We start from the raw sequence: 16,627 nt of genomic DNA, 5'->3' as shown, positions 1-16,627 counted from the left end.
CCAATTCTCCCTGGTGATGAAGGTAGTTTAAGGATCTATATGGAATATATTGGAATTACTGTAAGTGTCAGCTTTGATTGTGCCGAATTTATTTTGGGGTATTATAGGAAATATGGGCCTTTAAATATTTGAAGGTACTAAAAATGTTTATAAAATCTCTGCAATTTTAGTTCTGTCAATAAACTAAATCAACTGCTTCTTAAATCTAAAGCTATGATTGTTACATCTGTGACTTCCTCCAGTTACTTAGAATGAAGATGCAACATAAAAGTACAAACATGTAGGAATCAAGTACTGAATCTACATTCATTGCTGCTACATGTAAAAGTGTTTTCCATTGCATTATCACCTCTATTCTTATATTGGAAACTTCTGAAGAAAATTTTGGTGGGAAGTAGCTGAAGATGTACAGATTTTTGTTCAGAGTATCTATAGAAGTAGTGTTATTTATGCATTTTCAGCTGAAATTCTGAAGTATTCTTTATAACATTGATAGGGATCCACTCAGATTTGGAAGGGTCTTTAGAGGCCTGACATTAGCAGAGTACTTGGTCTAGAAGCCAAACCTAAATTTACTGTGTTTATTTACTTTTCTAGAAGTCTGCTTCAGATGTTGTAAACTCTGTTTGCCCTAACTTAAGGGTAGATTTCAAACTGGAAATGGAGAGGAGAATGACTGAGAGAAACCCAGATGATAAAAGATTAGTAAGGACAACATAAAAAGAGGAAGGAAAGAATCACTCATCAGTAAATATGTTAATTGACACTGAAATACCAGACTAAGAGCATAGGACTAGAAGGAAGAAAAACCTGATTTTGAAAGTAAACAATGTAGTTTATATCTCTGTACTGGCAGGACTATGACCTGCATGGCAAAACCAGAACTTGGCTTAGGTAAATATGGTCATTTGAATGGGATAGTCATAGTTCTGCAGAGCTGCTTGGCTGGCTTTGATAATGGTAGCTTTGATAAATGCCACGTATCCTACTTAGGTACAGAAACTGGAGAGCTGATAGTTGCCGTAAGTTAAGGCTGGCACATACTATTATAATGATGCCTGTTACCCTCACCAAAACTCATAAAATAATGTCATGTGGATGTAGAATATCTGGGAATATATGGCAATGAAGTTGCAGTTACCCATGGACTGTCAGAACATTTTAGTATAGACAAGGTTATAGGCACTTACTCAGGGCTGCACAGAAAGCCTAAGGCAAAGTATAGATTGCAATTTGCAGGCAGCCCAGATTTGTTGGTTAAAGAAATTATGCTTGTTCTTGGTACAAAATGTGCAGTCTGCTGTGGTGGAAAATCTGCTCCTATTCTTTCTCCTACACTCTAAACTATCTGAGGAATGGTACATGACTGTATTTAGCTGAATGATTATGCCAGAGTACAAAACTCAAAATGTTTTGTGGTTTTTTTTTGTTTTGTTTTGTTTTTTTAATGATAAAAAGTTGAGTCTGTAACATGACAATTCTTCACACAAACTCTTTTGTTGGAAAAAATAAAATGACATAATTGGAACAAATGTAGCTATTCTCCAAATAGATAAAATTGCATGAAAATGACCCTGGTGCTGTTAACCATGTGATATTCTTGACATCTGGGAAAGCTCAAGCTGAATGTTTAAAGACAGCTGCTTTTTAATGTTTAGCACAGAGAAGAAAACAAGATGCTAACTTTATCATCCTGCCCTCCTGTGAACATGCAGAAGTCAACAGCCCTTCAGCTTTACCTTTTTGTTTGTTAGTATCTGAGTGCCAGAATAATTACTCTTTGTAGCCAGCATTCTTCTGAGCCCACACAGACCTACTCAGAAAATAGCTTGTTAAAAGGACCTCTGAAAATCCTTGCTGAGATGGGGAAAATATGACCTCTTCTTCTGTTTTATTGTGCACATTTCTTCGCTGTTTTTTGTTTATCTCCCAACTGTGCTCTACATGTTACGGACAGCAGCCTGGGGAAAGAGACATCCCAATTATCAACCCACTGAGTTTTATTAGCAGAGGACAGGTAAGAATGCTTGTAGACGGGATCGTATTGATTATTTGTTAAATCCCTTGTGCAGATGACTGTAAAGGGTGGTGTAGCTCCTGATGGGAAACCTATTCTTTGTTGTACAGGATGAAATAATCCATTTCTCAATGATTAAATACCAACTGCTTCCTCCTATGGTTGGATAAAAAGCTGAAAATTTAGTGCCTGATATTTCCAAAATACTCCTTGTGTCCCTAAGGTACTGACAAGAGAATTCTGTTCTTTTCCTTACGAGAAGGAGCTGAGAGATTGGGGTAGCTGGTCTTATAAGACTTTCACTGCTGTCTACTGGAATGACAGCAGAAAAAAATGATAGCAGATAAACTGGAAGTCCTCAGTCTGGTCATAAAAGAGTGGATAAAGACTAAAGTTCTAATTTGCACTTCATGAAACCCATGAAAGCATATATATGTGTATATATATATATATATATTTTTTTTTTTTTTAAATACCTTTTTCTGATTCTTCAAAAAACTGACAAATCCAGATGTCAGATGTCTTTTTGGATCTTGAAAATCGTATTTGCGAGTATGTAATTATCAATTTGTGGGATACCTCTAAAATGTGAAAGATGTGTAGTTATCTGTCATTGATATGTGGGTGCCAGGTGCATAGTGTTTGAAAATTTAAGCTGTACAACTCTGTGTGTTTGTTCATATCCTTTGGATCCCTGCTTCAAAAATATACCTCTTTAGCAAGACATATGCCCAGATACAAGACGTAACATTTTGGGAAAAGGGGTGTCTATTGAATATGTTATGCTCAAACATTTAAAAGAAATACAACCAAAAGCTTTATAATAATAATGGAAGAGTCTGAACACATGAGACAACTTGGTAGAATCTGTACTGCCAAGAGAAGATCACATCAACCTTTTCTTCCCGTCAGATCAATTATTTTAAAATGAAAAGTTGCTTCTCAATTAATCCAAGTAGCCAAAATTTTTTAACATTCACATTTTAGAGTTTTCAAAATATTTTTTTTTAAAAAACTAACTTGAAAAAGTAATTAAAAAAATAATCATGTATTTAATATTGTTTAGCTGACAACAGACAGAGTAATAAAAGATGAAACTGAGAGGAGAAGGAAACTTAGGGAACAAGAAAAAGTCAAAATGAATGAGAAGACAGCTGCCAGTGAGAGTATATGCATATGGTACCTACAGGATGTGCATGAATAAGAGCATCTCTCTGCTCTTTGGTGTTTCGGTGAAAGCAGATGAAGACAGATGTTTGTATCTTGGGGCAGCAGGTAATGACGGAAGCTGATAAATTGGGACAGCGAGAACCGGCACATTCAAGTCACCCAGAGACAGGTGAATTCTCTGGATAGGGAGAGACCTCCTGGTGTTTGAAACAGTCTTGTATCTTCTCCTGGAAAGAGGTGCTTTTCTTTGCTGAAAGTGCTGGAAGTGAGAAAGAATTTGAGGCTGAACCTGTGGTCCTTGAGGTTTGAAGAGAGTTTTTTTAGAGCAAGTGCTACAATACCAGGTGACTGTGGTATAAAGGGTCATGGTTGTTCATTTATTGCTGTCAGATTTGGATGATAGGGGTGTTCACACTCTGTGTTGAAGTGTTTGGTATAGAGTTATACCTGGGCACACACAGAGACAGTGCTGTTGTGTACAGCGAAATACTGCTGAAGCACTCTTGCTAACAGCATGTTTGCTGTGAAACACTGAGAGCCATCCTCCTCAGAGTCCATGAGGGATTCCAGACACAACTATTACCCTGGAACTGTTTTAAAACATAACTCTGCTGCTAAAGTGAGGCTGTACCAGTCCTCCTTCAGTTGTGTGAAAACAATACAGGAAGGAGGTTCTTCAAAAATGAGCAGAAAAATTGCACAAGTGGGAAATATTCAATCTCATCTGCTGCGTCCAAATCACTACCAAGCCTCCAGAGTGTGGTGAAAGACCAGATACATTATGCAACTTATGCGGGCTAGAGAAAAACACACAGAGACACACAAAAATTTGCAGTTAGTCTAATTGAAGTATTAGCAGTCTGATCACAGAGTTATAATGTTACTTCCCTTTTCCCTGAAAGAGGGCCAAGTCAAAAGAGGCACTCATCACAAACAATATTTATCAGAACACTTTTTATTAGCCAAGCTATCATCATTAATAGAATAAGGCTGTTCTTATTAACAGTGGAAAACTATTCACACGGTGCATCTGATTACTCATGCAGGTCTTTCGTACACTCATGAACTAACTCACAGGTACCCAGCTGGAGCCACATCTGGGAGGACAACCCTTTGTGCAGAAGCAGAAAGTTCTACTGTTGTGCCTTTGACTTCTAGGCTAGTGATCAGAAAGTTATGTTAGTGACCTCATGTTTCTTTGGATGTATAATCCCACAGTCTTTGCCCATGTATAGCAGCTGCAGCCTTCTTGGATGGGCTTCAGCTTGTTCACTGCTGATCCCAGTGTGTCCTGGTAGCCTTGGGCAGATTGGGCTGACTTTTGGTATTCTGAATAATTTCTTGTGCATTCAACTGGACTGCTAATCTCCTGAGTTTATCAGTTTATCAGGACTATGCACTACCTCTCATACTTACCCTCTCTTCAATCTCCTGGTTTTTTTTAGCACCTCTTCCATTGTACTGTTCACACAAATGTGCACTAATTCACATGTACATGGGGCTTATATGATGACTACTGGTCCAGCTACAGTGATAGTCACACTTAGAGTCCAAATAGTCCAATTATTATAGCTCATTCTCAATAATTATACCGTTTATTTTTTTTTCCTATGCATTGTTACAAAAACTGATAGCATCTTCAGGTGTTTGGAGGGATGTGTATGGTATTAATGCTGGGGCTTACTTCCCCTTCACTTTTAGCCCACTTAAAGTTGTTTCGCTACATTTGCTAAAAGTTCACTTGTTCTTCTTTTATCGACCAGCAAATTCTATGTTATATCAAAATTCTATGGTGTTTGATATGTTTTACATGTGCTGGATATTGATTCTATGCTTCTTCTGTTATCCTTAATACCAGCACCAAGGTTGCATTCCTGTAGTGAGTAATAACTGATTCTTAATTGTTTGTCCTTGTAGCCCTAGGCCTCCTATCCTATACTTCCAATTTCAAGGCTTCTGCTGTTACCTTGTACTTTTGGAGACATTTATTCAACAGCCTTCAAGTTATGGTTTCCTGGTAACATGACATATATTTTATTAGCACATATATATAATTTTTCTGGAATCACTCAATAGTTAGTCCACTGCCTGGGCTTGATGCCCCTGTGGTGGTGAGGGCAGGACTGGCAGTGCCCAGGGTTGTGATGGGGGTATCTCACCACAGGTGAGCCTCAGCTCCGTGGAGAGGGAGCTGATCTGGCCAAAATCCCTCTGGCCCTCAACCACTCAGACATCTCAAGAAACCAAAGGACAAGTGGCTGATGTGTGCTGTTGTAAAATTGAAGCTTCTTGTTGACTTCCTCCCTAAGACCAATCTCTCAGCTCTGACATGGAAGCAGGGATTTATTTCTATTCCCAGTGCCTGATTTGAAAATTACATCTGCTTACTGATAGGTGCAGCTTTTGGGAAATAAAATAAGGGGAATTATGTCATACACCTTAATGAGACTGTGCTCCAAGACTGCTGTAAGGACAATAGCAGCATTCTGGGACTCTGTTGCAGGGCTAAAATTACAAGAAATTTTTACGGGAAAAAATAATGAATTAATTTAGGTTAACTTTCAGTTTCTTACTGAATAACTGAGATGGAGTTATTCAAAAAAGGACTGGAAAGTTTGGGTCTGTTGTGTCTTTCTGTTGTTATACTAATGCTGTACTAAGCCGGCTGCAGCCTTTTTGTTTGGCGGAAGTATCACGGCATTATATGAGCATATATTATGTGTGACTGTTTCTGTATATGCTCTAGTACGGATACTTTACATATGAACTCATAAGTCCTATGACCTTGTAAGGACCTAAGCTTAGGTGAAGGTATTTTTATGCATCTAAAGACATTGGACTTGGTCTGTAGTCTCCCATTTCCCAGGGAGTCTTCTGATTGCTAACGTATTTGATAAGCGATCTGTGTCTATGCTAGCCAGCAACAGTTTTTTTAAAAAAATTCTTTTCCAGTCAGCTTTCAAACGTTTTCAGTCTAATTTTGCCAGTCCTTGACTGCCTTCTGCGCAAGATCAGATGACAAGCCTGGCCATACTACAAAAAACCTGTGCAAAATCAGAGGCAATATTTCTGAGGCATTTCTGATTGATCCAAGCAGTATAATGAATGCCTGACAGACAGAAGTGGTGATTGTCTGGAGACAGCATAGCTGTGGGACTGCCTACCTGGAGGTTTGTGCATGGCTGATGGGCTAGAGCAGTTTGGGATGTTTTTAGCTTAGAAGATGTTGCTTCCTAGGAGGTTTAGGAGACTGGGGCAAATAGGGGCTTTAAGGATGTCAGTGGTCCTAAAACATTATTTAGAGACCCAGGTTATTTTAGGGTCTTATGGCTATTTATGGCTACTTAGTAAAACAGCATAGAATTAGATCAATTAAATGTAACTGGCAAGGTATTTTATTCCTCCTTTGCGAAGGACGAAATTAAATCATCTTTACTTACTTTTCACCATGCTTAGCTGCATATGTGTAGACTAGTATGAAAGGGCTGTTACAGTTGTATAAAGCCTGGGCTGAACAGCTAATTAAAATTATTGTTGAAGAGAAACACTTCAACTGGATGAGCTCTTTCGTTTTGAGTAATAGACTACAATTTTATACAATTATTCATTTGCTCTTTCAAGTGCTTTACACAGGTTAATTTTCAAAAGATATTTGTCTGTGTGTGCGTTTTTGTGTGTGCTGCTGTACTGAAAGAAGCAAAAGTGATTTTCTGAAGGTGATGCAATGGACACATCACAGAGCCAGGGAAACGGCTTGGGGAAGTTTCTGGACCACTGCTGTCAGTAGGAATTTTGGCATGAACTTCAGCTGCTCTGTAATTTCATGCTAGACTTTTCAAGTATATTTAGGTTTTTCCCCTGAAGTTTCACAGATAAAAAATTGGTATTCAGATGATCATCTGCTGGTGTTTGTAAAAGATTTTAGATAAGACAGTGCTCATATTACACAATCATCAGCTAATTCATATTAGATTACTGTGCTAGCTATAAGAAGACAGGATATTAATATATCCTGGTGATTCCTACATCTCATTCACTGATTATTTTGTCCATAGTACAGTAGTCTTGTTCTCCATCTCGACGAGGAGAAAATGCCTCTTCTGTGGGTTCAGTTTGCACTGAAAGGAGAACGAGTTTAGGGAGAAGTTATACAACCCAGGCCATGTTTTTGGATAGCCCCTCTCCCTGGGTGACTGGTTTTAGCTGTGCTCTGTGTACCAGAGCTATATTTATCATGCAGGAATTGTGGGCATGTGAACCTGTGCTCTGACCAAAACATGTCAGTCAACATGTTTCTATCTCGTGATGTACATGCCTCTTATTTTGCTATTATTTATTCATTCATATATTTCATTTTCTGTCCTTTATCTAAATAAATAAACAGTCTCAGAAGGAAGTATTTGATACTTCAGGAGTGTGGTTTTCTCAGGGTGTCATTTTATTAACGAAATTACTTACATTAGGAAATCAGGGGAAGAAGGGCTAACGTGAACCAGCATATTCAATTTCACTTTAGCAATCTGTATTCCAGAAGGAGATCCTGGGAAGCAATCACCAACAATGGGACCTCAATTTAAATTACAAAATAGGCAGTATGCTGAATGCCTGTAAAGCATGTGAGAGATTAAATAGAAGTGTTCATTTGTCTTTGTAAGGTAACTGAGACAATAAAAATGTGCTCTACAAGTAAGGACTGTAGAAGCTGCGGTAATGAAAACAATAATTAATATAATTTAAGTTACTATCCCCAGGGCAGTTGTAAATTGATGTTATTATGCAACAAACCTGTTTGTAAATTGATGACATAGGAAGTTGTGGAAGTCATCCAGCATAAATTTCTCCTTTTGAAGCTATTCGGCAATGCATTGTGCAAAAGTCTATAGCCCCCAATGGATATTCAAAGGTTATTTATACTAAACTCTATAATTTATATTCTTCAAATAACTAAATAACATGAAAGGATGCAATTAAAAACAATCAATTATTTCATTGTGCATAAAGCTGATTACATAATACAAACCAGAATTCATTAGTATTAACTGGAATAGATGTCACATATGGTATTTTTCTGCCACTGTAACTCTATTGATTCAAATGAATTACAGCAGCAGGGAATGTATTGCATTGAATTCCTTCTGCTGTTATCATTAGGTGTCAAGAAAAGATGATAATCTGCAAGAAAGTTTCATCTATATATATTAATATATTTGAATTTTAAGGTTACTTCTCTGTTATTCACCTCTATATGTAATACATTAGTAGCTGTAATTTAATGCTGGAAGTCCACCCTGTTCATTTCTTTCAGTTCTTCAAGGACAGAACCATCAGTCAGAGGATATAGTAAATGAGATGAGTACATGAAAAAAGGTGCAAAAATCCTTTCCCTACCTAAAGAAAAAGTATGTAATGGTTCCTTCTGTTTCACATTGTCCAATTAAAATTAAAATTTTAAAATGTCAAAGTCTTTTAACCAAGATTTTGTAATTTGTGAAATGAAAACACCTACTTAAAAGGTATTTTGAAACAAGAGGTTTTTTGTATTTTGTTTTCCCCGGTGGAAACATCTAGATTTTCTGACTGTTCTTGTGAAATTTGCTCATTGTCTAGGTTCTTGTGATGCAGCCTGGATTACATGACCAGATTTATCTGCTAAAAGTTCCCATTTAACACTTGCTATGAGTGAACCTAGGTGTGGCACATTCCTCCACACTGTCCCGTGCAGTATCTGAAAACTTACAACTTTCTGAAATCCATCAGTTTTATTTGCTGGTTTATGCTTTCTAAACTGCAGGAAAAATAAAATATACTAGGACAATGTAAAAAATTCCATGCTTTAATGGTATCTTCCACTTCAAAAAATATTCTAGCTTGCATACCTTTGTATATGTTTTCCAGTCCTAATTTCAGCTTGCAAGCATTTTTGATGGTTATTTCCACAATGTTTTTTAGGCTAAATGCAGCAAGTTTTTCTTAATGCATACTTTAATTTTTCCACCAAACAAATAAAATTGGAAGTGCAGGATGAGACATGGTACAGAATCAGGTGCTGGCAAGATCTTCCCATTGCTATGCAATGATCTGGAACCTCATAACATGTTTTTTTTGTTTACATTACCTCATTACAAATATGTAGATAAAATACTGGAAGTTTAGCAATACTGGCACATTTGACTGGAATTTTCTGTTAACCTGTGTGTGTGGGGGGGCTTGTTGTTTGCACTCTTCTTCTTTCTCTTTCTTTTTCTTTTGTAAGGAATATTTTGTGCTGTGACACAAAAATATTCACTGATACAAAGCAACTGATGTCAAGTGTCAAACAAGAGCACGACAGGTGGGTGAGGTAGAAGGGGCAAATGTTATTAAAGACGACTGAGGTAGCCAGAGCCACAAACTGCATTTCCTAATGAGAGAGAGATGGTGAAAGCACAGCTGCAGACCTGCAGGAAAGCAACTGGTTTCAGTGGAGACCCAGGTGCTGTGTGAGACTCTAACGGACAGTGTCAGCTGTACAGAAATCACTAACGCCTGTAAGATGGGTGGTCCTGCCTGTGTGCAGGTGATCCTGTGTCTTGAAGAGCAACTTTGGGCATAGCAGGTGCTCAGGTGGAGGCTGCAGCCCTGGTTGGGTTGTAGGGACTGGCGGCTGCTTGCTAATGACTATGTTCTTCAGTACTGATGTTACTCTGCTGACCTGTGCCAGGAGCAAGGGCTAAGTGCTTAATATGCCAGCTGTTGATATTTTAAAATCGTGTTGCTGCTTTATGAAAAATGGTGAGCAGATTCAGGTACCTCAGCTGCTGAGAGAAGGGCAGAGCTGTGTTCTTTCTCCCCCACACAAAATAACACTCAGGGCTCTCAGCATGGTGTGGCAGTTTGCAGCCAGCCTTTTGCTACTGATACAGGCATTGCATGCTCGGGTGCTTGGCCATTTGTGTGAAGTGGAAGGGGTGAAAGTGGGAGACCACCTTGTCCCTGCATCCTTGCGGTACCAACCTATAACTGGGTAGCAGGCCTGAAGTGTCACATAACCTACTCATGTGAGTTTGTGAATATAAGGGCCCCATTTCAGAACTGAGATGGCTGCCATTTATTCAGATTTTTCACTTTCAAACATCAAACCACACCCTTCTTTCTGAATTAGAGATGGGCACATGGAAATGTGTTCTGGGTGTGTCTGAGAGAGCAGTATTCTCCTAAACTGCAGAGAAAAGAGCAGTTGGCAGTATTTGTATAAATAACCTGCCTCTGTTTTGCTCAAGCCCTTCAGGAAACAGCTGTCAGTGGAAGTAACTAATATTTGCTTAGATTTTTTAAAAACTGGGAATCTGGGTCTATAATTTTTAGTGTTCGAGCCACGAGAAGACCAAGTCACGTGAATGTATTCCATAATCCCACTCTGTTCCATAATTACTGTTTACTTATGGATGCAAATTACAGAGATGCATAACCAGACTCATAGCTCTCCAATTTGTTTCACTTTAAACAAGTAAGCCAAATAAGAGTCAAAGCAATGTTCCTGTTTTCCTCTATGATTCAATACATTTCAAGGTTCTGCGTATTAGAGGTCATTGAAAACACAGTTAACTACCATAAGCTTTAAAACAGATGATAAAACAAGGGGAAATCTATACATCCAATAGTTTTGAATCAGAAAGATGGATGAGTAGCGGGAAAGTCAGGATATCATATTGAGTCATTTGGGATGTGGTTCCCCCTCTTTATCTTGCCAAGGCCTTTGGAGTTCGTTGTCCTGATAGTTGGCAAAGAAACTGAGAGTTTCATCATGATGTGGACTTATTTTTCCTGTCCACTATCTCCTTTGAAGGGGATGGAAGTGACAGGAGACCACTGTCACAAAATTGAACATCTAGGTGAGATTGCCTTCTCTTAGTGTGTCCTGTGCTTTCAGGCCCTACATACACAGTCCTAGCAAGAGTACAATGTGGGGAGGGAGAAATGAGAAGACAGACACAGAATTAGTTGGTATATGTGGCTGAATGGTTCAAAGAATCAGAATTCATCCCAGATGTTGTTCAGAATCAGCTGCATTTGCATTAGACAATGTAAACATGTTTTTCTTTCTTTTTGCAGAGCAGAGATTATTCAAACCTAAATTGTTTAGCAAATACTCTAGGGCAGGGGTGTCAAACTCACTTTCACCAGGGGCCACATCAGCCTCATGGTGATGTAGGAGTAGTTACATTTATACAGTCCCAAAATTACATTCTACTCCTACATTTATACATTTATACAGTTCTAAAATTACATTTGGCCCTTTGAAGGCAACTGCGAGGCTGATGTGGCCCCAGTGAAAATGAGTTTGACACCCCTGCTCTAGGGGCTATATTATATCCAAATACAGCAGTACAACTACATTGTTGTTCTACTAAAGCGACGTTAAATATAATAGTAGCCTTGTCATGAATTGAATATGGTTTTCTGTTTCTGGTATGGAAAATGGAAAGAACAACAAATTATTGAACAAATTTTACCCTGTCTGCTGTGCCATGCCATTAGAATATATGGGATGATGACAGGTATAATCAAGGCAATATTTTGAATCTTAAAGAAAACCTTAATATGCAATGGCCTGTTAAAAAAAGTCATGGCCAGTATAGTTAATAATTGACTTGTAAGTTATGCAAACGAGGCAATTAAAGTTATTTAAACTCTGACAAAAATAGTGTTTATTTGGACAAAAAAGTTGAACTAATTGTGTGTTTTGCAGGTCACTTCTCAAGAATCTGAAACAAAACCATTGACCTTCACGTTTGTACCATCCATTGGAAGACTTCCTACTCATTTTGAGGTTGTAGATATCTCCAAGTTCCTTGTGACAGTTCCAGAGGAGCCAAAGGATCTGAGCAATCAAGGAATTCTAAATAAGGTAGGTTTTTTTTTTTTTTTCGGTGCTAATTTTCCACTCTTCCAAAAGACACAGAAAACTTTGTCCTGAGCATCGCTGAACTGAAGCTCTTTCCCTTGAACTGTTTCTTGGCTTGTACTTCATTTTAATTACCAAGCCTATGAGAGATGAAGAATTATCATGCAAGAGAAGGCTGGTATGTGCTCAGCAGCCTATTTTGCCTTTGGCAGAGTTTATATTGGAAGGAAACCCTTGCCCATCTCGATACTGTCCCCTGTCAGTCATGCAAGGGCTATGTTCTTGGCAGACCAGGGAAGATTCCTTCGTGATCTTCATGGGAGCAAGGGTGGTATATGAGGAGTGTTATCCCATGGGTATCAACCAAGAGCTGGTCACTGGGTCCTGGTTTCAGCAAATACCAGTGCTGTGGCTTCCAGCAAAGGTGCCAATCCCTTTCATAGCTGTGTGGTAATGCATCAAAGTGAAAGCTTGCTTTTTGTTTTTGAAATCTTGTTCCAACACCAGCAGTACAACATTCCTGTTTCTCCTGCCTTCAACCAGGCCACAGTGCTCCCCATTCCTTTCCTGTCTCACAACGCCAAACAGCCTCTTATTCTATTCCATGCTGCTTGAGAGGAAACTGGAGCCCTCAGGTTAATATTTATACTTGTGATGAATCTCCTGTTGTGTAACAACTCCTTCCCTGGGAGATTGGTGGGGTTGCAGTTCTTGGTGCTAATAAACTTTTCTGAGTAGTTCAGAGTCCTCTGACCTGAACATGCTTCAGCATTTGTGGTGGCCTAAAAAAAGGGACTGGTCTGGGCAGAGAACAGACATGTTTGACTATTATCCTCAGGGTGTTTAACTCATGAGTTACATTTCCAGCCACTCAGTGTTAGCTTTGCTGTAACTAGTGACCTGAGTAAGGCAGAATCAGGCATTCCTGACCTCTGTCTCCCTGTGTTTCAGTATAGGCAGAGAAAACTTTCCTGGCAGGTGATGCAGTACTGAGGCATTCGCAGCACTGATTACCCCCTTTTCTAAAGTGTCTAGAACCTGAACAATATTTAAAAAAACAACCAACATCAGATAATGAAAATAACATCTCCAAAGTCATTCTGGTGGTATCCCCCTTTATGGTTCAATATTTTTTATAGAACTGGACTCCAGGGACTCATAGAGCTGCCAATGGAAATTTGCCATTATCACATTCCTGAAGTGGTATTAAAATATGAGCCCAATCTACAAGCTTTCTCTTACAGTACACAATAGTTCTATTCTTTTACCTGATTCCAGTCTCAAGAGAAATGTGATTTACCTTTGTAATTTCAATACTGAATGATTTGGTGATATGCATGTCATATGCTCAGCTTGCAATACTCGTGCTCTCATCTGAAGTGTGTTTGAGAAGTTACATACTGGAAGTGGAAGTTGCAGAAAATACGAAGAACAATTGTGGTCTGTGCTGAGAAGCTTGAATATACAGTAAAGCTCTCTGACCTCAGATTCTTTGTCTGCTGTCTTCAGAGAATGGTCTGGCTTAAAGGCCTTTGTTTCTTCATTAATATGTATAGGTTTTGTCCCAGATTTGTCTGTCAGACTCCTTTGAGGAGCATTGTCTGCTCCCACGGATCCTGCAGTCGTGATGTCTTCCCAATGCATCTGGCATAGTCTGGTCTGACAGCTCATTCAGCTTGACTGCACCCTTCTTTTCAGTTTCCGTGCCAGCCTCAGGCTCTGGCCATCGTTGTGCTGAGAGTCCCCTGTTGCTCTGTGACTGGTTGGGGACAGCAGCCCCCACAGTGTCAGCTGGGGGGTTGAAAGCGAGGGTCTCCCTGAGAGCTGGTTTCTGCTGGGTGCTCGTACCCATGCCCAAATTCTTCATTCACCCTCCGTGCTTTCGGTAGCGCAGTGCCAGCCACTGCTGCAAACCAAAAGTACTTTGCATTTTGGGGAACACAAATAAAATGCAGCTAATTGAGATATTTTCCCTTGTATCTTTTGCAGTCTAGTGCAGTCTCTCACGAGTTGGCTGTAAACAGCGGGGCCAGACAAGACTGTGTGTCCGCCGTTCATACAGACAGTACCCGAACGATTTTCCAGTCCCCAGGGTGTAACGCAAGTAAAGGAGAAATGCAGGAGAATGACCTTTTCAAAGCTGAGTTTATCCTGATTACGGACTCCGGTGATGAAGATGAAGTAGCTGCTGTCTCGAACAACATCCATCGGCCTTCCAATGGCTACGGTCCCATCAGTGCTCAGCTGCTGGCCACGTCCCATGTGTCGCCAGGCGCTGGGGCAGGAAAACCTGCTGGCGATGGGCACGTTCCAGGTGCTGCGTTTTCTCTCAGCACTGCTGATCAACAGAAACATCAGGTAACCTGCTCTTTAAGCTCTAGAGCTAACCTTTGCTTTCTCAGGTTTTCAGTACATGGACACTGAGTCAGTTTATAAAGAAGTTTGGCCGATTTATTCTGTAATTAGCATTTTCTGTTGGCGATTCCTGTAATGTTTAGACTGTAAGGAATTGTCTCAACCCTTCTGACTTGATGCATCTCCCTGCGGCTCTGGTGTATAAATGAGGTAGGTAATGCAGGTCAATTGTTCTACCTTTAAGAGCAGGTCACCATGACAGCAAGTTAATCAGAAGGTGTTAGAGTCCTAGGTAGTCTAAATTGGCTAAGGTCATTTAAATCAATGGAGCCTGTAGATCATTTGAATTACCAGCATCAGGCTTCCCAGGCCTTTATTTTTCTCAACACCTACTGCAGCCCTTTATGCTAGAGAAAAAAGCTGTAAAAATCTTATTATTGTGATGGTTAATTAGCACTGAATTTGCACAGGTGTAAAGAACTAATGAAGTTGAAAGGTCCATTTTATATTGATCTTTATAGGGCACATTTATTGATTTATTGAAATTTTAAACTACCAATGGGAGAATTCAAAAAAGGGTCTTTGAAGTGTTTCATTTTCAAAAGGCATCTATCCAATTTACTGCACAAAGTGTTAATATCTCTCATTTTGGAAAGAGCACTCATCGTTTTCAAGGATGTATATGCATTAGAAAACTCTACCTTTGGTAAAACAATAACATCCTTCTCACATGGAGTAAATTCAGACATTTCCTTTGACCTCATCAAGATTTCCATCAGTTGAAAACGCCTTTCTTCATTTACAGTTTAAAAAAAAGGTGATCATGGCTACTTCGTCTCTTCAAATGAATAGGACTTCCTATTTTGTGTTGAAATACTTGTGCTGCTAAGTTTTTCATCAAATTCAGTGTCAATTTTTGTTTGAGGAAATTGTGAATGAGAAATCCAATCTGGTATGGGGTTCGCAGCGTTATGAAATACTCATTTCTTCCAAGAAACTCACAGTGAATTTGGAGGCAATACTACCTGAGGAAGGTGTAAAGGCATAGGTAGATCTCTGTAGGGGAAGTAGCTTGCAAAAGAATAATCATCCTAGGGAAATACAAATTTACTTCAGCAATGTCCAGTATGCAGTTTCTGACAGGCTTATTTGGATGCTTTATTTAAAAGCTAATAGAAAAATTGGGTGGATTTTTTTGTAGCGCTACGCAGAAAAATTCTTATGGTGTAGCTTTCCTAGGCTTTTGATGACTTGACGAGTAAACAGATTTGCCTGGTAAAGTTATAGAAAATACAGATTGGACAGAACAAGAAATTCAAGCCTAAATTTACTAGCTATTCACTTGAATCTGAAGATAGTATGTATTATGGGTAATGCATATCTCACTATTATTCGGTTTTTCAATACTGAAAGTACTTCCTCAGTCTTTTTCTAAATATCTCTAGCTGTCTTTATCTTTTACTGAGTCGCTTTTCACTGTTGCTTTTATTCTTGTATTTTCTTGGGAATCACTCTTTCTGTCTTACTGTCCAATGAAGTATCATCTGTTCAGAAATCAAGGAATATTACAAAATTATTAGACAGATGCATTAGTTATCTGTTGGTAGATTTCCTGTGTACAAAGCATTTCATATAGGAGCTACCTTGTAAATTCTAGGATTATAACAGCAGTATCATGTCCCACTTAAGAGTTATTATATATTACATTATGTTAATTTAAAAACATAATTAGACTATGGGTTTCCTGCCAGAGATGAGGAAAACAAGAACCAGCACTGGGGAGTGTTATGTTGTACAGTGGGTCACTCTAACTCAACCAAAGGGCTCCTACAGTTTCACTCATTTCTGACTTTAAATGAAAGAAGGAAAAAGAAAAGCATTGGTAAAATGGAAGATTCTATTGTTCTTTGAGGCATAAAGGTCCTGAGTAATGTTGGAAAATGCTATGCCATATTCAAAGCCAGAAAAACATATCAGTTTAAAAAATCCCAACAGTCATTCTGGTTATATTTGGAACTTTTTGATGATAGTTTACTGTTTACATATTGTGCTGCTGTTTTTTTGTTGTGTTTTTTTGTTTTTTTTTGTTTTTTTTTTTTTTTTTGTTTTTTGTTTTTTGTTTTTTTTTAAGAGTGAAAGAAAGTCTGCTTATGAAAGAGAATGACAGACTGTTTCCTGCTGTCAGGAGTCCATCCTTGGGG

At 38.8% G+C, this 16,627-nt stretch overlaps 1 protein-coding gene across 7 annotated transcripts in view; it reads left to right on the top strand.

The window, feature by feature from the left end:
- The window catches only part of MLIP (muscular LMNA interacting protein), a 107,586-nt gene that overhangs the window by 32,360 nt on the left and 58,599 nt on the right, over positions 1 to 16,627 (top strand). For 2 of the 7 annotated variants that reach the window (XM_071806982.1, XM_071806980.1), the window contains exons 1-3: positions 1,702 to 2,017; positions 11,916 to 12,074; positions 14,061 to 14,429. In XM_071806982.1, the coding sequence (XP_071663083.1) occupies positions 1,874 to 2,017; positions 11,916 to 12,074; positions 14,061 to 14,429 (672 nt within the window). In that variant the 5' untranslated portion in view covers positions 1,702 to 1,873. Of the gene's footprint in view, positions 1 to 1,686; positions 2,018 to 8,492; positions 8,587 to 11,915; positions 12,075 to 14,060; positions 14,430 to 16,627 lie in introns of those variants that run through there. The other 5 variants (XM_065833901.2, XR_011738489.1, XM_071806981.1 and 2 more) reach the window with 5 other exon arrangements.

This window comes from Patagioenas fasciata, chromosome 3, assembly GCF_037038585.1.
Source record: "Patagioenas fasciata isolate bPatFas1 chromosome 3, bPatFas1.hap1, whole genome shotgun sequence".
NCBI classification, from domain to species: Eukaryota; Metazoa; Chordata; class Aves; order Columbiformes; family Columbidae; genus Patagioenas; species Patagioenas fasciata.
The sequence above is the reverse complement of the archived record's forward strand: the minus strand, read 5'-3'. Positions and strand labels throughout refer to the sequence as shown.